The sequence below is a fragment of the Vipera berus genome, assembly GCF_964194415.1.
Source record: "Vipera berus genome assembly, chromosome: 6".
Taxonomy (NCBI): domain Eukaryota; kingdom Metazoa; phylum Chordata; class Lepidosauria; order Squamata; family Viperidae; genus Vipera; species Vipera berus.
This window is the reverse complement of record NC_138208.1, coordinates 62075679-62098246: the sequence shown is the minus strand read 5'-3', so window position 1 is coordinate 62098246 and position 22568 is coordinate 62075679. Positions and strand designations below refer to the sequence as shown.

At 37.9% G+C, this 22568-nt stretch overlaps 1 protein-coding gene across 1 annotated transcript in view; it reads left to right on the top strand.

Annotated features, from left to right (window-relative positions):
* The window catches only part of CACNA1I (calcium voltage-gated channel subunit alpha1 I), a gene marked incomplete at both ends in the record, with an annotated part of 359559 nt that overhangs the window by 240414 nt on the left and 96577 nt on the right, over positions 1-22568 (top strand). Inside the window, 3 exons of the mRNA XM_081330234.1 lie at positions 12900-13059; positions 15682-15997; positions 16686-16778. Of these exons, the coding sequence (XP_081186360.1) occupies positions 12900-13059; positions 15682-15997; positions 16686-16778 (569 nt within the window). The remainder of the gene's footprint in view (positions 1-12899; positions 13060-15681; positions 15998-16685; positions 16779-22568) is intronic.

Genomic DNA, 22568 nt, shown 5'->3' with positions numbered 1-22568 from the left:
ACCTGGCCCTTGAGCTCCCATGACACTGGGACCCCACAGCCCTGCTTAGCCCAGCCACACTTCCCTGAGGGGGTGCCTAGCTGCACTTACCTCCTCCTCGAGGCTGCTGCTGCTGCTGTGCTTGCTCTCCTTGGCTAGGTTGCTCATGGTGGGTAAAAAAAAGGTAAAGGTAAAGGTTCCCCCGCACATGCGTGCTAGTCGTTTCCGACTCTAGGGGCCGGTGCTCATCTCCGTTTCAAAGCCGAAGAGCCAGCGCTTGTCCGAGGACGTCTCCATGGTCATGTGGCCGGCATGACTAGATGCCAAAGGCGCACGGAACGCTGTTACCTTTCCACCGTAGTGGTCCCTATTTTTCTACTTGCATTTTTACGTGCTTTCGAACTGCTAGGTTGGCAGAAGCTGGGACGAGTAACTGGTGCTCACTGCTACGCGGCACTCGGGATTCAACCCGCCAAACTGCCGACCTTCTGATCGACAAGCTCAGCATCCTAACCCACTGAGCCACCATGTCCCTTTTTTATGGTGGGTACAGGAGGACAAAGTGCATAGGTCAGAGGGAGGCCCACTCCCTCTCCATGCAAGGAGACCTGGGTTTATAACCAAAGCATCCTCAGCAATAGGATGGGAGACCACCAGGGATGGTGAAAGGGCAACAGGGCTGCTGCTGGCCAAGCGCTAAGGCAGGACTTCCCTCAGGCCCTCCCTCCCTCTCATTCCAATCTTCCTCCTTCCTTCCTCCCTCCCCTCCTTTCCTGCCTCCCTCCTTTTCATTCCCATCTCCTTCCTTCCTTCCCTTTCTTTCTTCCTGTTTACCTCCCCTCCTTCCTTCCCTCCCTCCCTCTCTCTGTGCCCAGGAAGGGACGAGGGGAAAGGGGAGAGGTTGGCAGTGCTTTTCTCAAAGAATAAGAGAGTTGGAAGAGACCTTTGAGGTCTTCTAGTCCAAGACCCTGCTCAAGCAGGGGACCTATACCATTCCAGACAATGGAATATCCAATCTCTTAAAAGCCTCCAGTGATGGAGAATCCACAACTTCTGAAGGCAAGCCTTTTCACTGGTTAGTTGTTTTCACAAGTTCTTAGTTCTACAGTATATATTTAGAACTCTTCTGATGCTTTGGAAATAGGTTGACCCCTTCTTCTCTGTGGCAGCCCATCAAATATTGGAACACTGCTATCATGTCACCACCCCTAGCCCTTTTCATTAAGCTAGACACACCCAAATCCCACAAACATTTGTCATATGTTTTAGCCTCCAGACCCCTAATCATCTTTGTTTACCATCCATTTAGACCAGATGATTCCCCCAGTTTGGTTTATAGAAGAGTGGCCACGAGCAGAGCCTTCTCAGAGACAGCACCCCATCCCTCGCCCATTTAGAGGCAACTCCAAACACACTGTTCAGCCAGGCATATGTAGAACAACAACACATTTTATGGTCAAACAGCACTAAGTAAATTACTACTAATATTTTTCTTTCTTAAATTATACACTTTTAATATTGTTTTAAGCAGTGCTTAAACACACACACACACAAAGACTCTCCCTGCTTTCTCCCCCTTCTCCCCCTTTTCCTCCAGCTGCACCTGAACAGAGTGGGAGGAGGTTAAAAAAAGAGGGGGGGGAGAAAGGGGGAAGGTCCCCTTTTTTGTAACACCTCAGCTTTCTCTTCCTCTTCCCTTTCCCTCCTCTCTCTCTCTCTGTCTCTGTCTCTCTGTCTCTCTGTCTCTCTGTCTCTCTCTCTGTCTCTCTCTCTGTCTCTCTCTGTCTCTCTGTCTCTCTCTCTCTCTCTCTCTCTCTCTCTTTCATACACACACACACAGAAACCCTTCCTGCTTTTTCCTCCTTCTCACTCTCTCTCTTCAGCTGCCATAGAGGCTCACATGTTGCCAGCCATTAGCAGTTCCAGGCTATGGCTCTGCATCTGGTGTGAGTGCTGCGTCCCCCTCTCTGGCCCTATCATGGGGCGGAGAGGGTGACTGGGAGTCAGCCAAGCTCAGCTTCTGCCACTGTGTGCTCCCATCTTCGCTCCTTTCATCCCACAGGCCAGGAATGCCCTGGGGCGCCAGGCTTACAGAACGCCATGGCCCAAGTGAGGAAAGGTGTGGCCTGGCAAAGCAGAGCCACACGAGGAGAGGCCTGGCAAAGCGGAATGTGGCTGGGCGTGACGGGGTTAGGCTGGGAGGGGAGGGGAGGGGTGAGGCAAATGAGCTGCAGCTGTTGCTGTGCACCACCAGCCCCCAAGCGCTCGCCGTTTCATGTGTGTGCACTGGGGGGGCACCCAGCCAGGTTGAGGTGGGCCAGGGCTGGGGCAGCGGGGGCCAGTCCCTTTCCACTTCTGGGACAGCCCCAGGGATCAAATCTGGGTCCTCCAAGGGCCAAATCCAGCCAGCAGGACTTGTGTTTGCGATGTCTGTTCTACATGAATGAGGTACTAGTTTTAATGGTTAAAACCAAACTTTGAAGCAAATCTGGAAATGTATTATCAGTCAATGCAGTGTCCACAATATAGACACATGGATATACAATATTGTCTTTCACATATCAGCACATGGGCATTTGCCAATTGCAGTTCTGGAGTAGTTTTCAAAGATGGCTCCATGCAAAACACATTGCAGTAGTTTATCTTAACAATGAAACAGGGATACATTATGGTCATCAAGTCATCTCACTTGAGATCTACCATATAGCCTATATTTCACTATTTAATGAAATACTCTGTCAAAGACTCCACTGAGTTCCATATACACCAAATCTATAGTATTCCCCTTATCTATAAAGCTAGTAACATTATCAATATTAGCTTATCTAATCTTATTAGTCAATGCAATTTGTTGTGAAAACATTCTGTTTCCTATTGATTATAGAAAGCTTTCCCAAGTAGTCCCTAAGTGCTTCAAGATTTGCCCATCACAGACAACAAGCTTTCAATCCATAGTTTTTTTGGGTCCCCCTATTTGAAGAAAGGGGTGACATTTGCTCTTCTACATTATTTTGAGATCTCTCTAGTTCAGGGGTCTTCAAACTTGGCCCTTTTATGACTTGTGGACTTCAACTACCAGAATTCCTCAGCCAGGCACACCTGCTCTAGTTATTCAAGATTTCTAACTTATCTCCATCATCTGTTATCACCTCACTTCTTTCTCCTCACAATGGACCTATATTCCCCCTGGCTTTCCTTTTATTTCTCACATACACAAAGAACATGTTTTATTTTTGTATCTCATAAGCCTTAATCCATTTTAGCTTTTCTGATTGTGTTCTGATTGTTATTTTTAGACAGTGCCTTGTATTCCTTGGTAAGATTCCCCTTTTCCCATTTCCTATATATGTTGATTTGCTTTTTCTCTTCAGTATTTTAGAGAGCTCTGCGTGTATCCCTGCTGGCCCCTTTAGATTTTTTCTTCTTGTGGGGACTGTTTCAGTTGGGCCTTTAGTGTGTCATTTTATAGAATTTCCCATCTTGCCCAGATGCTTTTTTCCTCAAAAATAAAAAGATGTTAGATTTTAACTATGTTCCTTTAAGTTCATTAAAAGATGCTCTTCTGAAGTCCAATATGTAAAGCTGAGTTTTCTCAGTCCCTTTACATCTGAATATCACAGATTCAAGAATAAGAAAAATACTTTTACCCAACGTGCCAATCATCTTCACTTCTTCAGCGAGTTCCCCCCTTGTTGGTGAGAATTAGGTTCAGGATAGGAGATATGAGCTAAGTGAAGATGTTAATGGCAGCAACAATGACTTCTGGCAGAGAAATTCCATAATGCTTTGCAAAATGCAGCTTTAGCATTATATATGCAGATATATCTGTGTAAACCGGTGTCCAGTTTCTCAAGCAGCCCAATCAAAATAGTTACAAAGTACATTGCCTAGTAGTGAGTTCTAGTAAGGAAGGCTGCCTTCAACAACTTTATGAGCCAATAAGATATTAGAAGTCCTTGATTGTATCATCCCCAACATGATAGTATGAGGTAGTATGGATTGTTTGATCTCTAACGCTTGTGTTGGAAAAGGATAGAAAACACTACTTTAAACTGTAACAGAAATTTTTTTAGGCTGCCTCCACAGTGGAGTGCGAATGAGGCAAAGGCTGAACCACAAAGATATATCCTTTGAAACTGGTTAATGGTGTTTCTTTGTGCCACAGTTAGTGATACCTGAGAAGGAATTCTCATTGTATCCTCTACCAGTTCAATCTGTCATTGTTTCACCTGCATTTCTGCAAACTCAGGAACATGTTCTTTTACTATTGTTAAATCTCCCACCTCTCCCCACTAATTGGGGGGAGGGGTAATTGGGAGGCAGTGACTCATGCAGTCAGAAATACAAATACTGTCTCCTGAATCACTGCCTTGTCCTTGACTTGCTAAACCAAAGTAATACAACAAATTTGCCATGAAGTAATTAAACTTCAGGTTGGTTAGAAGTAAAGGTGAACTTCAGCATTTACTCATCCTTTCACCTGCATTTCATTCCTATATTGTCTATTGCTTAATGCCAAATATATTTCTTGTTTGCTTGAACAGGAAGTTGCTGTTGATCTGAGAGATTTATGTAAAATGCACATGAGATTACTATGCACAGATATAATGGAGTAAAAATGTTCCCTAGCCCAAGTTACAGGAAGAACAAAATCTTCCATATCTTTTGAGGTATAATCCTCATCATACCTACAAGCCTGAGAACTTTTCCAGAAAGGGTGGGAGATGTTGTCCAATTCACTTGGAGGATATTGGGTTGAAGAAAGTTGAATTGGGGATAAAAAGAGTGACCTGTCAGATGTGCTAAATCATGACTCCTAGCAGTTTTAGCCACTTTGTCAATGTGAGATATCCTGGGAACAGTAGTTCAACAACACCTGAGGAACCATAGATTTTTCATCAAAACAATGGGGTAAATTTAGACTTTAATTAAAGCAGCAGATTGGGATTATTTTTTCCACCATAACATTTCTATATTGCCTCTGTATCTTCCATACTTAGTATGCTTTCCAAAACTCCTCATGAGAAGGGGCAAGAAAACTGTTATTTTCAAGAAATTTAAGAAAAGTTGGGGTGGGGGGGAGGTCTGAGAAAATACATAAAATGAGAAAGTGAAGCCTTCTTGGACATTTTATAAATATTTCTGAGAATGTTTAAGATGCTAATAATATTCTCTGGCTGCCTAATATTGTCCTGTATTTCTGTATAAGCCATCTAGTTCAATTATGGATACATTAAAAGGGATAAATTCCATCAGTTGAAGAGACTTCACTTTAAAGTATTGTGCAAGAAGTAATTTCATAGGCTTTGCACCAAAGTGGGATAGGACAATATCTATGTATTGTCTGATTCATAAATCCATATACAAATATTTTAATTTTACTAGGCTTATATTCTTCTCCAATTATGACTTTGAACAGCTCATAGATCTCCAAAATGGTAATAAGATTATAAAAATATAAATAGAATAACAATATAACATTTCCCAGGGGTCAAAGAGCAGCTATGGTCCATATTACTGATCACTCTCCAGGAGAGAGAGAAAAACAATACCTCAGATTTCAAAAGCCCACTGCAACAACCCATTAAATCCCTTTAGATAACATTCCCTAAAGATCAGGGTCTGAGGGAACTTTCTTTTCCAGATCTCATTGAACAGGCAGAGACTACTGGGGGATGGTCCTGCAGATATCCAGGCTGTGAGCCAACACAAGCATGAAAGGTGAAAAATTACAAGTATAATCTTGTATTATACTCAGAAACAAATCAGTAACTAAACAGCTCCTAAAAAAAGTGTTGCATGGGTGAGTTGGCTAGCATCCCAAACTTCCTGAGCTTCTGCATTCTGGATCAGTTGCAATTTCTGGCAGTCTTCAAGGGCAGCCCCATATAGACCATATTGCAATCATCTGAGGTGAGCAAGGGCTCTTAATCCAAGAAATTCTAAGCATTTTCTGAGAAACCAAAGGATTCACTAGTTGCTTAGGATCACCCAAGCAAGTAGATCTATTCTCCCTGTGGAAGTTGATAGAGCAACTCAGTTCCAAGTCAATCAGACAGTGATCTCGCCAAGACAATTAATGGAAGTAACTATCCCTCTCCTTCAGATTAAATTGCAAGTTACATGTTTGTTCTTGTGACATTGTGATGTCATTGGTTACAGTAGCAGGGAAGTGAAGCTGGGGGGCAGGGGGGAAACTCAGTTTGTCCCTAGAGAGCAACTTTTTCACATGATAGTTACCATGCCATTTTTTCTGCCTTTAGTTCATGGCTAATCCCAAACCCAGAATGGTTCATTTCCAAGGGGGGGGGAGGTATATCCTGCATCTGTCACCTCTCAATATGTCAGTAATGCAAGATAGATCTATCCTCTCATCCACAATAAGTTTATGGATGACAAGAGATTTATTGCTGGCAGTTCTGGCATTAAATAGCATCAGCCAGATCTTGCCCCCTGTATACCTGGTCACAAATCGCAAGTCATGCTACAATGGAGAAGATGAAATTAATAATGTCAACTGCCCTTTGGGTGATTTTTTATTAAGTGGAGGCCTCCTAATATCTTCATGTAGGCACCTGGAAATTATAATGATTAATATTGCATAAGAAAACTCTATTTCTCTAACAGTTAATTTGGCTTTGGGACACTAAATGCAGTGAAAAGCAATGGATGTACAAAATGATGTTTTGTAACATATGAGAAGAAAGTATGTTAAAAGGGTTGGAACTGAAATATGAGATTTGTCTGTATGTGTTAATTGCAGCTCGCACGCGCGCGCGCACACACACACACACACACTTCTCATCCTTTTCTAAATCACTTCTTCCCAAAAGTTGGCACATGCTACTTGCTTCATTGGAGATAGCTTCAGCAGTGGCAGCTGGTTAATAGAAGTTGACAGGAACTGTCTGGAGGGGACATGGATTCTCTAAAGTTGACAGAAGGTTGTCAGAAAAGGCATTGAGGCACCTCCAGAATATATTCACTTTGCCCACCATTCCAAAAGGGAGTTCAAATATTTTCCCCTCCAAAATTATACTATGGATTTTCATAGCATCAAAAGGTAGCTTCTCAGTTTCTTCTGCCATCCTCTCATGAAAGAAGAGAATTTCAGAGTATGTTACATGAATAGAATATAGAATTCCTGCATCTTTTTAGTTATGAAATGGCCAAGAAAGCTGTGTGAATATCCTGTCTTTTATTATAGAATTATCTCCCCAGTGATCTGCAGCTTCTTGGCTTCTCAGCAATATTCTCAACATATTGTGAAGGAATTCCTTCTTTTGAATTTTTCTCAGTAACATTGCTGCCATTGTCTTTTCAAAAGAGTTCTGTTTTTGAGAAATTAGTTGGATAATTTCTCCGTCCAGGGGAGAAATTCTGCAGTCATCCATCTACAAGCAGTCTCCAGCGGTGTGTGCCATTCTTCCATTTGCACACATATTTTCTCCCAATAGTCAATTGTGAGGGAGTATATTATTAAAAAGGATGGTTCACAAACTATGACTTTAGGTGCACATTTGCCAGCGAGAAACTTCCATTGTCTCCTGATCAGTGACTGATATTCAATAAGTCTCCCCGTTAAAACCAGAGACCAGGGTTCAACTTCTGCATTTCTGATTCTCTGTTTTCAGAATCCACACCTGGTATCCATGCATATTTAATTGTCTGTCTGCTGTTCTTCACTGTGAAGAGTGCCTCTTTTCATTTTGATGTCCCAGAAGCCTGTTTTGTTTGCCAAATACTGCTTCATCAGAGTTCTCCTCCCTAGCCTCCATTCCCTTTTACACAGAATGGCTTTTTTTAAAAAAATACAGCTTCAGAAAAGGTCACTGTCTCTTTCATATTCCTGCTCCTCACTGTGAGCCAGTGTGGCTCCTGCTTTAGCAGTGGAAAAGGCTAAATAGGGAGGAGGAAAAGATGGAGTTCCAAATAATAGTATATAAACAGAAAGAGCTAAAAAAGAATAGCAGAGGAGATAGGCACCATGAGGAGACATGAACAATAAAAAAGCTAATGGAGGCAGAGTCTCTGTCTCTCTCACACACACATGTGGACACATACACAAATATGTCTAGCTATATGTCTATCTCACAATGAAACAGTAGGAGAGGTAGACAGCAAAGAAAGAAAAAAATCATTTTACAGACCATTATTGAAAAGGTGTCTGTTGGGTCCAAACTAGCTTGCTTGCCGTCAGAATCTCACAGTTTCTGCCACATTTCAGACCAGAATTGGCATATGAGGAAAATGTGAAAATTGCTTCAAATGTAATGTGTGAATTGTGAATCTGTTCCAAAGCAACTAGTAGAACAGAGTGCCCTAACGTTCAGTTGTTATCACATTGATCTCAAGTTCTGTTATTGTATGAAAAAGAAAGACAGCTATAGTTGTCACTCTGCTGCTAACTGCAGAGACGAAAATTAAGCTCATTCTGTCCAACTAAACTAATTAGCAGATATACAGTAGCAAATATTAGTTTGTTTTCATTTTCTAAAATTAACCTATTGTATATCAACAGCATCAGATCAGATGTCAATCAGTAAAAACAATAAATCATATAAGCCCTAAAACATTCAAAATAAAACTGTATGAAAAGACACACTATTGTGATGGTCTGCAGAGCCTAGGAAAATAGTCAGGTCTTCATTTAGCATTGAAATATTAGTAATGAACAGGCTTTGGAAGGGGAGCTGCTTCTTTTATATGAACACCTATGGTTAGGCATATGATGATAGCCTACATATTGGGTTGGAAATATATAAGCCATGATGATGTTGTAACTTTAAGAAGGTAATTGATCCATGGGCCTGTGAGGTTGCTCATGGCCATAAGAGTGAGCTAGAAACGTAGATTCTCTCTCTCACTGGATCTCTCTGAATATCTGAATTTGCTGATCGCTCTATTATTGCTTTTTTGCTCTGTATCTGCATAACTGTGTTTCTGACCTCTGGACTGGTAAGAAGACTTTGTATTAGGATTTGTACTTGGACTGTTATTTTTGTGTATGACCTGGACTGTTTATTTTTTGACTGTGCATTTTTGTTTTTACACCACCTTAAAGTAAAATACTTTCTATTTTCACAACTCAGTGTATCTTGTGGTTACTGTGTGATTTCTTACTACTCTCAGTATACTTCATTGTCTGTGCAACTCTTTGGTAGCACAAGGAGACTTCTGTACAACAATGCCTAACACATGACACATGAAAACTTTAAGTGAAATTTGATTAAGTTGCTGAACATAATGAATGTGCTGAAACTATTTTGGAGGGGGAGGATGGCAGAAGGCACTGCTGCTTGGCTTTTATTGCATAATAACATTTTTTATTACTATGACATGTTGAAACAAACTACAGAGTTTTCAGAGGTATAAAAACAAAACTACTGATGCCTCCTTGACACCTGGCTGAGACCATCTTTGCTATTTGAATTGTTCCAGTGATTCTTTATAATAAGCACAAACTGATCAGGAATCAAGACTTGCATTTCATAAAATGGCATCGCTTTGTACATAATATTGCAATAATTTGGAAAGAATTAGTGGGATAAGTGTTTGAATCTTCCTAATGTCTTCTTATGCGTGTTATTATGCATTTGTGACCTTATTGTATAGCTGTTGAATACATTTCTCCATGTTTACTATTGACATCGCGCAAGTAGGTATGCTTTAACTGCTTTGACATAGAAGACTAGAAGCAACCTCTCCAAGTATTGGATGAGAATTCTTGTAATTCCCAGCACATATATTGTATGAGTCTCCCTAATCTTGAATAACTTGATGGCTCAGAAAATGGTTAACGGCTTTTTAATGTTATATTCCAGAAGAGAGGGATAACCTTAGGAGTTGGATTTTAGACAGATACTAGTCATTTATTAGATTGCTGTTCTTTTTTATATATTATATAGTCACAACCGGATTCCTGCTAACAAAGAATTTTCCCCCAAAATGAATTTATGTAAACTTTTTAAAATGGATGTTTATAAAGTTGTATCTTTCCTGGATGATCTCTTCCTTCTAGAGACTTAGATTTGTACAAGAAGGGAAACATCTTTTTTTTAAAAAAAAAAAAGCTGTCCATCAAATACCATCTTAATTACAAATCAGAAAGTTCCAATAATTAAAAAAATAGAAAACATCTACCACTGTGCTGGAAAAGCCTATGGATCTATCTTGCTTTGGCAAGGGAATGAAGTAATAATAAGACTTGTAGATTTTATTACTGTTTGAATCAAATTGTTTTCAAGAACTTCTGAGAATTAAGAATATAATCAAGCAAAGAGTTGATGTGTCTTTTCTGTTCCATAAGGTTCTTGTTTCATACTTTAAATGGCACCATTCAGATGGTGTCATTTCTTTGCAGGCTTTTTAAAGCTAATTAGTATATTTCACCTGACTGTAGCTCAATGTGTTTTACATTTTGAAGTTAGGAAGTCATAAGTAAACCCTTTGAAGTAAATGAAACTTCATCAAGTAACCAAGAGTCGACTAGTTGGTTATAAGCTCCTCTGCATCAGACTTTACCCATTACCACATCATTAAATGCCTCTAGTCATTTTTACTTGAGTATACCCCATTTCCTTTCATTGTTAACTTGTGATAAATTGAGTGAGAAGCATATTTCCCATGGAATTACTTATTAAAATATACTAATGGATGTTTGCAAGTAGAAAAATATTTGGAATAATTTAATTATATATATTTTACTGGAGGAGATTTCATACTTAAGAATTCTTGCTTTCCATTGGCCTGCATGGAATGATATCCAGAAGCATTAAGCAGATAACCCATTTTGTTGCAACGCTCTTCCCTCAGAATTAGCTCATCTTTTATAATTCTTAAGTTATAAAATCATTGCACTAAACCTAAAATATGACATCCTCTTTATCATCCTAAAAAGGCATTGCAGTTTTTTTAGAAGAGCAGTCTTAGACGTGTTTACTACAAATGTCCCACTTATTTTAGTGAGGTTCAGTCAAAGGTACATGAGGCTAAAGCTAATGTTTCTCCATGGGGCTTTCCCAGATAAATTGTTATTGCACCTTCTGCCCCATACATCTTTATTTGGTATGAAATTTCTTACAAATTCTCTAGGGCAAACTTGATGCTCTTAATCTGCGTTATATTAATATTTTCATGATTCACAGCCAGCATGAATGATGAAAATAACTGTAGTAAAACGCAACTTGATGGCACCATGTTGGAGAACATTTTCATAGAAATTCTTATTCCATTTCATCTCTCTTGCCACTGGCTTCATGTAGTACTAACTAGAACTAAATATTCACAACTGTCTCATTCATTTAGGGTACTTGGCCATATAATACTTCAATAAAAGTTGTTGATTCAGACCCCATGAAATCAACCTTATTTCTCTTGTAACTTTTGTTTACTTAGTTCTTGCCTGTAGGACCAAATATCACTTGTTATATAGATAAGAAAGACTGGAGGGTTTTGTTTTTCATCATTTATTATTCACATACTTGTAAAGAACTAAATCAGGGGATTTTTAATGCATAAGACATACAATGGTTAAAATGATTTTACATCAATTATATCTTATTGATGAAAATTGGAGTCCCTGGAGCTAAGTGTGATAAGTGATTAGAGACATAAATGCCATCTCTCATCACTGGTATTATGTGAGTTTTCTTCCCTTGCTATGACTTGAATTATCTAGACATCAAAGAAATGAAGCTATTGAAACTCAGAATGCTTTCATAAGTATTAAATCCATGCCTGTAAATATATATTTTCATCTGTGAATATTTTAATTCTTCATGGAGCTCGGTTCCATGCATTTTTTTGAGGTCAGATCTTTTTTTATTCCCAATTGCTGGAAAACAATGACACAGGAAAATGAGACAAAGTGGAAAGCACAAAATAATGTAACTAATTCTATGACAGAGGGCATAAAAAGGGGATTAGCTGGTGCCTTAGGGAATTGTCACAGAATCCTAATCTTATCTCTCCCTCTCTCTTCCCCTCCCAAGCCAACTGATGTAATGAACTAGTTATAAATAGCTAATTAGTCATTTATACACTGCCCTACATGCAACATCTTGTTAAATGAGATTCCCTGGGCCAATCCAATAGAGTGAGCTGTCTCAGAAAAGATAGAAAAGTAAATGAGGGAATAAGAGAGTTACTGTTTGTTAAAAGGATTATTTAAATGCAAGGTACGGTGGAATACATAAGCACTATGATTAATTTAGCAAAACACACAAACCATTCTTACCATTGATGTACTGGTCAGCCTCTTAGCTTGGCAAAGTTATACAAAGTTAGGGAGAAACACAATCCACATTTGAAAAATTTCAGTTTTATAATTCGATAATTTTAAAGAATACATGTATAAGAAGGTTATTCAGTTAACCAGGATCCAACGGTAATAACAGGTAGGTGCTAAAATGTATGATCATGATTTATTTTTCTCTAAATATATAAACAGGAGCTTTATTTAAACAATATCCATGATGTGGAATGCATTTCAGTTTAAAAATGTCAGGTATTTCTGGTTTGTTTTAACATCTTGGATCTTGAAACACTAAAAATGGGAAGTGCCTCCTGTATCTTAGACATTTATGAGAATCTGTTTATAAGAACAGATACAACATGGACAAACTGACTGGATCAACCATTAGACTAAATGGATTATTGTTACATAATTCAAAGCTGCACATCTATTGTATGTTTTCTAGCTTCCTTGCACTTTTTTTGCTCCAGATTTCTTTCTATATTGTTATCTTCCTTTCTCTACATCTTCTAGTCTTACTACCATATTTTCCTTGTTTCCCCTCTTTTCTTTTCTTTTTCCACCTTCCACCTTTGCTCCTGTGTGGTGATCTATCCTTCTCTCCCTGGCCCTGGTCCCTCTCTCTCTCTCTCTCTCTCTCTCTCTCTCTCTCTCTCTCTCTCAGGCATGCGAATATTGGTGAATTTGCTCTTGGACACATTACCCATGCTGGGAAATGTTCTCCTTCTCTGCTTCTTTGTCTTCTTCATCTTTGGTATCATCGGTGTGCAGCTGTGGGCCGGTCTACTGAGAAACCGCTGTTTCATGGATGAGAACTTGACAATGTGAGTGCTCAGGAAATGACTCTCATTCCTTTTCAACTTTGTAAAGCCTCTGTTCTTCTTCATTCATTTATTTTTTATCTTTGATATTGAGCTAATCCCAGACCCCAAGTCCCTCACCCTTGTGTACTAGATCTAAAAGTTCCATCTGCTTTTTGAAAGGAACCTGTGAAAATGTTGAAATTACTGTTGTATAATTATGTATATCATCAACAAGAAAATTCAAAGATTGTCATAAGATTGAAGTATTAGAGAGGATCATCTAGTCCATCTAATCCAACTCCTCCTTGATGCAGAAAATCTAGACAAAGAACATGAATTGCTAGTCTCTGTTTTTCAGGGAAAAAGAATCCATAACTTCAAGTAAATACTTACATGTTCAAACAATTATAATTTATTAAAATTTGAAAATATATATATATATATATATATATATATATATATATATATATATATATATATATATATATATATAATTCCAACTTCATCATCATCATCATCATTATTATTAATATTAATATTATTATTAATAATTATTATTATTACTACTACTACTATTATTATTTTAAAACTGAATTATTTGTCCTTCCAATGTGTTGGAGAATTAACTACTATGACCCTCATCCAGAATGATCTTTCAGTTCTAAAAATTGTATAATACATTTGAAGGGAGCTGAGTTAGTAAACAATTGCATCTTCTCTCATTTCTCCCTTTCAAGTTTTATAGCTTCTCATATGGTTCCCTACATTCTTCCCTAGTATTGAAGCAGATGATATGTGAATCTGGGTGATAACTTCAAGGAGAACTGTGATGCTAACCTTTCTGTTTGGCTGTTTAGATCTCCAGGATGTTGGCATGTGCAGATTCTTAACTCTTCCTCTCTCTCTAAATTTACACAGTGGTAGAAATCCAGCCTATGGTGCAAATATGTAGTTTAAAACTTTTGATTTAACCCAAGGCCATTTCATGTTATGATTCGTTTCATATCAAGAATTGAAAGAATATGGACTTTCTAATGAATATACATTTATGATACATATTTATAAAGCATTTTTAGCAGTTTTAATACATTTTCTGTGTTTTTTCTGCCTTACAAAGAATCAAACAGGTACTTATTTTATTTACATTACATTTTAAAACATTATAGTGTACATCTGAAGCAATATCATGAGTAAAGGAGCATATATAAAATGGGCAAACTCATGGTTTAAAATTGTGCTCCAATATTTTTAGATAATTCGTTCTTTTTTTAATTTTTGTAGATTTTTATTTTTCTGAGCTTACTTCTACTATTTTAAGTTTGGATTCAATATTGTGGGAAGTATTGCTATCACATGTTGAGAAATAAGTATGCTTAATGATTCCATATGCTGGCATGGTACCAGATTACCCATTTGCTCTAGGAAACATCTGCTGTCTATTTTAGTTCTAACTGTGTCACAAGCCTTTCTCTCAAGGAAAAAAATGAATAAAAACATGCTCTTTCCTTGGCCTTTTTCAACATCTCTTCCTCAGTGTATAGAAATTGGATTTTCCTTGAGTTATAATCACTTCAGATCATCTTCTAAACTATTGATCCAGGTCAATTTAAATGACCCACAAAACTTTCTGTTTCCTTGTCCATATCATACTTTGATATGACTTCTGAACAAACCAATAGTAGTTAGCATTTCTCCTCCAAATAAGAACTTTAAACTAGTGCTGTTCTAGAGTTCAGGCTGAAACACAGAGCGGGAGCTGTGCCATGCTAACGCCATTTCCAGAATTCCCATATCTTCAATTCCCAACTTTTCTGAACTTTTCTGAAGAACAGGAAATCCTTCATTTATTCAATCTTTGAATACCTGCCCAAGGTTCCTGATTTCAAGGAATCATTTAAATACATAGAGCTGGGTACAAGAAGAAAGAACCTTCTTTTACTCCTGATGTACTAATTAAAGTAACAGTAGAACTGGCAAAAATAGAGTAATAAAATTACTTTCCACTCTGTTTTTAGCACTCAGAGAAGACTTACTGGTTGGAAATCTACTATTTTCTACTTCTACAGATTTAGTGTGCTATGGGGGCCCTGGTCACAAACAAGCATGCAACTGTGGAACTGGATATTAAACTGGATCTTGTAATCAATGTAATAAGCATTTTACTCTTGTTGTTCTTGTTAATATTTCTAATTCTAGCCAATATCTCTGGATAGATAACATTATTAATCCTCTGCTGTAGTAGATTTTTATTATTTGTCATATAGTCAGCCAGATATTTGAGGTTGGCATTTTTGTCCACTTTTTGAGTCCTTCCCAAGAATCTAGAATAAGGAATTATTGTTATTTAAGAATATTAAAAGTATTATCATAGAATGTAAGCCGTTTCAGGTAAAACTGTCTTTTGCAATTGACTGACAGTGATTTTGTCAGTGCTGATAATGTTCAAGAAGTCTCCAGATGTTTTAAAATTGCACCCATGGTACTTATTATTATTGGTACTATCTTTGCTTTCTTTTGCCACAGTTGTTCTACTTCTATTTGTAGGGCTTTATATTTTGTGATTTTTCGCCATTATATCCAGTCTACACATGTATTATTAACTATAATATTTGCCATAACAATTTTGTTCATGTGTTCTCTCAGCCAAGGTAACATCACTCTTCCTCCCTATTATCAACCTGAGGAGGATGATGAAATGCCCTTCATCTGTTCACTGTCAGGCGATAATGGTATCATGGGCTGTCAAGAGATACCCCCACTCAAAGAACGGGGCCATGTATGCTGCTTGGATAAGGATGACTACTTCTACTATACTTCAGTCAGGCAGGAGTTCAACGTCAGTGGCATGTGCGTTAACTGGAACCAGTATTACAATGAGTGTCGTACAGGCAATACCAATCCACACAAAGGGGCAATCAACTTTGATAATATTGGCTATGCATGGATTGTTATATTCCAGGTAATCTGAATCAGGTTATCTAAAAGTTCTACTTATTCTAAAGATGAGGTCCCCAAAACACCTTTCCAAGAGTTATCTATCCAGGTCTAACTGAGGTATTTGGTTTCCTGTAGCAAAGAACAGAAATGGACCTGTCTGCTTAATTTTACTTGAATCCTGGCAGTGTCTTCAAGTAGCTGATTTTGAGAACTGTGATTTATTTCAGAGAATCAGTCCTGTGTCTCTAAGTCAGTGATACATAACCTTTTGGCAAAGGGAGCTACATTTTGTCTTTAGACAGACAATAGGCAGAACCTATTAATTTTAATTTAAAGATTTAAAATCAAATAGAATTAAATGAGAAAACTAAGTTAAACTAAATTAGAATTAAGAAGACTTTAAATTAAGGAAGCTAATATGATTATTCCTGATGATATTTAAAATGTTCTGATAAGTTTTGTGAGGGTCACATCCAATATTTTGGAACACTATGTGAAGCTCTGGGAGTATAAGTCATATACCTTGTCTTAACATGTTATGAAATATAATTTGAGAGCATCAGGCTAGGGAAAGTTGCTTTAGTAATCCATAAGGATTTTATTTTTTTTTCCTTTTGTCAGGATTTCCCTAAGATGCCTTACAAAAAGAATGGATATTCTATCTCCTTGTAGCTACTGAAATGTTTCCTATTCCCTCTCTCTTTTTTCAGGTAATCACTCTGGAAGGATGGGTGGAGATTATGTATTATGTGATGGATGCTCATTCATTCTACAACTTCATTTACTTCATTTTGTTGATCATTGTAAGTACAATAATCCCTTCACTGAGTAGATAAAATATGCCCTTCACATGAGAGAAACAAATGTTACATCCCAATAAACCAAGGAGCTGGACATTTATATTCTTTGAAGTAAAATAGCTGTTGCTAATAATTCTAGGAGATACCAATTTCAAATCCTCTGTTTGAAATAGCAAAAAAATCATTCATGTTCATGAATGAAATTGACTTTGCCATTATTGAATTCTTTCTAAGGTCTTTGAAATCCGTTGTCATATTTAAATACTTTTTTAAATAAGTGTTTTATTCATTTTCTATTATTACAAATCAAAAGTGCTTAGTAAACAACATGATGTCCAGGTACATTTGTTACTCAATGTTGCATCTTAACTTCTTCAATATAAATCTGGTCAATGCTACACAATCCAGTGTTTTCCCCCCTGATGCTCTCTTCTTCCCATAGTATTTTCATTTTTCCAACATTGAACAAATACAGTTCTCACTACTATGGATACATACAAAATTAGATATAGACATCCTCTTCAAATTTTTCTAGTGTTATACAGATAAAAATGGTAAATAAATATTGGGTCATATAATACCCTATCTGGTACGTCAGATCTGTTTTTTGAGTCTAACTTTCTTCCTTTGACAATTGGCTTTCCAGGCCAAAGTAATTAAATCGCCAAAAAATTCTTCCTCTGTTTTTGTGAACATTGCTTGCAATGGGAAAATCAATTTAAGTAGGGTATTTTTGAGGGGGAATTCCACCCAGTTGTAATCATTAAACAACTCCCACTTTCCTTTTCCCTCAATTTCTCTTTTCATTTTTTGTCTCCTAATTTCTGGCATTTCCCCTAATAGCTTTATAATCCATTTTTTAAAATCTTTTTCCTTATCCTCAGGTATATTTTGAAAACCTACAAAATAGGGTGCCTTTTCCATTTCCATTGTTGTAACTAAGTCTTGCAGATTTTTATTTGTGCCAATTTATGTTTCCATTCTTTTATATCTTGCATGTTTGGATCAATTTCCTCTGATTCATCTTCTGTTTTGTGACTTATTTGTTCTTTCTTGTATGTATGTATGTATGTATGTATGTATGTATGTATGGGTTTTTAACTATAACAATCTCCAGTGCCTGGTGTACAGCGTGTTGTCTTGGTTTACATTTTAATGAGAAAAAAGGACAGTAATAATTAATTAACAGAAAATAATGATTAAATTTGATAATTCCATAATTAATATATTAATTAATAATACATTTCTTTGATCTTCCCTTCTCCCATTTGTAGTTTCCTTCTTCAACCTTAGCCAAAATATAATTCTTAATAATATATAAATGATTAGGAATATGCATATTTTATATTTATACAAATAATAATAATTTCTATATATAACATTTTTTTCAGCTTATATTATTCTCATAACATTATCTCATTAGTTCAGCACACATCCTACTTTTATAATTTTTATAATGCTGTCTAATTTGTTTGTTCCTTTGTTGTTATTTCCTGGGTATTTTTAATTGTAGATTTAGATTGGAAATATGCTTATTTAAATCCTCAAAGTTGTTTCGAATTTCGTCATGGTTTGAATTTATTGTTATTTGTATTTGTCCTAATATTACATATATTTCCTCTGGGAAAGTATTTTTCTTGCCTTGAAGTATTGCTTCTGGAGGCCCTTGATTTTCCAGGCTAAGTCCTTTAGGAGAAAATATTGAATGTGGCATCCTGTCATTTTTTGATATGTATGTGATACCCATGTTGTCTCCCCCCTTCAAATAATCTTTCATCAATGTTTTAATTCAAAAGTCAATTTATCAACTAGTCAAAATTACAGATTCAGTATATTAAGCCACTTTAAATCCTGCAAATTCTCCTCTAAAAGATTAGCCAAAAAACCAATTTTTTTTCCCGTAAACAGTTCTTAGGTTTAAGCAAAGTCCAGGTGTTTGTTTTTTTTCCCTTTCAAACTCTTTTTAATCTTATAGCTGGCTCTTCCTTTGTTCCCATCTGTCTTCAAGGTTATTTGCAATTCAAAGGAACAACTTTTTCTTTGTGTCTGGGCATTCTGCCAATTTCTGAGTCCTTATTGTTAGGGTTCTATTCTTTGATTTTCCACTAGGTGTCAGCAGTTATTTCTTTTTTCAGTTTTTCTTTCTCTCAAAAAGTTATTTTTGTTATACATTTTTATAATTCCATCAGAATTTTTTTAGGGGATAATCTTGACAGTTTTTTAGTTCCTAGATTTGTCCAGACTGAAATATTTAAACAAATTTTAGTATATCTCTTTCTACCTTTTATATTAATTCGCCACTTCCGTCTGTAAGGGAATGGGGATATAATCCCCTCCCTTCACTTCTGGTGGTTTTCTTGCTTTGGGGATCTTTTCAAGGATTTAAATACCGTATTTTCCGGCGTATAAGACGAACTGGGCGTATAAGACGACCCCCTACATTTCCTGTTAAATTATAGGGTTTGGGCTATACTCGCCGTATAAGACTACCCCTCTTCCAACACACACCAAATAAAAATTAAAAAACATCAGATTTGATTTTAATATGGTAATTTTAATTCAAATGCTTATGACATGCAGGTGCTTAGTAGGAAAACTGTCACTTATAAACATAAGGCTATTTGTCATCAAACATGTAAACATAAAACAGTGCAAGTGGATTAAACTATAATAATAATAATAATAATAATAATAATAATAATAATAATAATAATAATAATAATAATAATAATAATAAGAAGAAGAAGAAGAAGAAGAAGAAGAAGAAGAAGAAGAAGAAGAAGAAGAAGAAGAAGAAGAAGAAGAAGAAGAAGATGGAGGGGACCTTGGAGGTCATCTAGTCCAACCCCCTGCTAAGGCAGGAAACCCTATACCATTTCAGACAAATGGCTGTCCAGTCTCTTCTTAAAAACTTCCAGTGTTGGAGCATTCACCACTTCTGGAGGCAGGTTGTTCCACTGGTTAATTGTTCTAACTGTCAGGAAGTTTCTCCTTAGTTCTAGGTTACTTCTCTCCTTGATTAGTTTCCATCCATTACTTCTTGTCCTGCTTTTAGGTGCTTTGGAGAATAGCTTGACTCCCTCTTCTTTGTGGCAGCCCCTGATTCCAGCAACCATTCCCTATTTTCCTAATTCACTTTTTCACTTTTCCTAATTCACTCTAAAGCTTTCCCTGCGCAGAGCCTTAAGTAACACAAGCTGCCTGCAATTAGTGCAGGTTCGCATTCCTCCAGGCTCAAGGTTGACTCAGCTTTCCATCCTTCCAAGGTAGGTAAAATGAGGACCCAGATTGTTGGGGGCAATAAGCTGACTTTGTAATAATGCTGCTTGGGGGGGTGGGGTGAAAGCCCTAATAAACAGGCATATACACAGAATGAAGGCTATTGCTAAGCACATTGATTTGTGCTTTAAATTGTAAGCCACCCTGAGTCTTCGGAGAAGGGCAGGATATAAATGGGATTTTTAAAAAAAAAGACCAAATGGGAGATCCGTTCCAGGTTTTCCAGCCAGCCCGCCCAGTTCCTAAGTCATATGTGTACTTAGAGCTAAGCCGCTGCTCTGGCTGCTGCCTTCCCCACCTGCCTTTCAAGTTGGGATATACTACAGCTGCTCTTCAACTTTAGAAGAAAAGACGCCCAGACTCCAGCCTGTAAAAAATCACAGACTGCAGCTTCTTCTCCAATTGGTCCCGCTTTCCCTGCGCAGACTAAATGGGAGATCCGCTCCAGGTTTTCCAGCCAGCCCTGTCCCTAAATTTTCATCACCCGGCGTATAAGACAACCCCTGACTTTTGAGAAGATTTTCATGGGTTAAAAAGTAGTCTTATACGCCGGAAACTACGGTAGTAGATAGAAGAAAGAAGATCAGTACTCTCACCAATTCCAAGCACACTGTTCACCGATGTTTAAGTTTGTGCTCTGGGACTTTGGCTGCAAGCATCTTGGGCTTGACGCTGATCTCACCCTAGCCTTTCTCCTGTCAGGTTCAGAGGGCTTTCCCCAGATCAAACGAAGCTGTTGCTATTGCTTCGTGATCGATGGGGCACCCCTCCTTCACAGTCACCTCTCCGGGCAACTTTGGACCCATCTTTGTAATTCTAATTCTAATTTTGTAAATTCTTCTTTTATTATTTATTTTATTTATTTTATTTTATTAGATTTATATACCGCCCTTTCCCAAAGGACTCAGGGCAGTTTACAGGGTATTTAAAAACCAAACCAATACAAAATACAAAAGTTAAAAACAATTTTAAAAGATTAAAAGATTAAAAGTGGCACCGCCCGTTTGGAGAGGTGCGCGCGCACCTCTCCGGATGGGCGGAGGTGCATGCGCACCTCCCCAAACCTTTGAAAGCTCTTTGGGAAAGCTGCGGCGGCACATTTGCAGGCTGCCGAAGGCGGTAGCTCTGCAAACAGGCCGCGGCAGCTTTCCCAACAAGCGGCACCGCTGCCCATTCCGAGAGGTCCGAGCGCACCTCTCCGAACGAGTGGAGGTGCGCGCGCACCTCCCCAAACCTTTGGAGAGGTGCACGTGCACCTCCGTGCGAACGGGCAGCGGCGCTGCTCTTTGGGAAAGCTGTCGCGGCACGTTTGCAGGCTGCCGAAGGCGGTAGCTCTGCAAACGGGCCGTCGCCATCGCGCAACCGGGAACCAGTTCCATCACACATTAAAAAAAATGGCAACCGTGTGCATCCGCGCATGCGCAAGAAAAACCCATTTTGCGCATGCACAAAACATTTTTGCGCATGCGCGTGCATGGATGCACGCACGCGGCTCCCACTTTTTTTATGTGTGATGGAACCGGTTCCCAGTGGCTCTTTTCCTTTTTCAGGTTGCCGACCCCTGTCCTAGTTGTTCCAGTCTGTCTCTGTTCTTTCCCTTTAGCCCCTTCTTAATTTGTGATTTCTATTTCTTCATCTTCTCTTTGTTTGGCCACCCCTTCTAATGCTGTTTTCTAAATTCCCCTTCTGTTGGAGTTCTAAGTTTCCTTCTTCAAGCAAAAGTTCTATATCTCTCATAAACTTCCTTTGCTTTAAAGATGGAATCCAATCTGTATCTTTTTATGTCCCAATTGATTAGTATCCATTCTGGCATCAGCCAGCTAAAAGTCACTCCTTTCTTAATTAGTTTTTTGGTCAAAAATTGCTATTCTCTTCATGAATCCCTTATCCTCCTAGGTATCTGCTTCAAAAACATGATTTTTTTTCCCCTTATATTGCAATGGGTCATCTCTCAGTCTTCTTAATATTTCATCTCTTATTGATCTTTTAACAAATCTGACATGAATCTCTCTGGGGACTTTATTTCTTCTTGTGTAGCTTGAGTTAACTCTAAATATTTGGTCTATCTCTCCCTCCATTTCCTGCTTCCCCAATTCCAGCACACCAGCCAACAGTTCTATCATCAGATCAGCAAGGTTCTCTTCCTTGTCTTCCATTATATTCTGAAATCTTAAAAATCTTAAAAAATAAGATGCCTTTTTTAAATCCCATTTATATCCTGCCCTTCTCCGAAGACTCAGGGCGGCTTACAATTTAAGCACAAACCAATGTGCTTAGCAATAGCCTTTTCCATTTCTAAAACTGCTACTGATTCCTCTAATTCTCTACTTGCCAATCTTTGGTTTTCATCTTTTATTTCTTCCATCTTTTGATTGGTTTCTACTGATTTGTCTTCAATTGTCTGGATCCATTGCTCATTCTTTGAAATCTTATGTTGGAAGTTTTCCAGTTGGAATTTCAAATCATGGATTTCTTCCTTCATTTTATCAAAGTTATCTTTTGTTTCTTCATGAT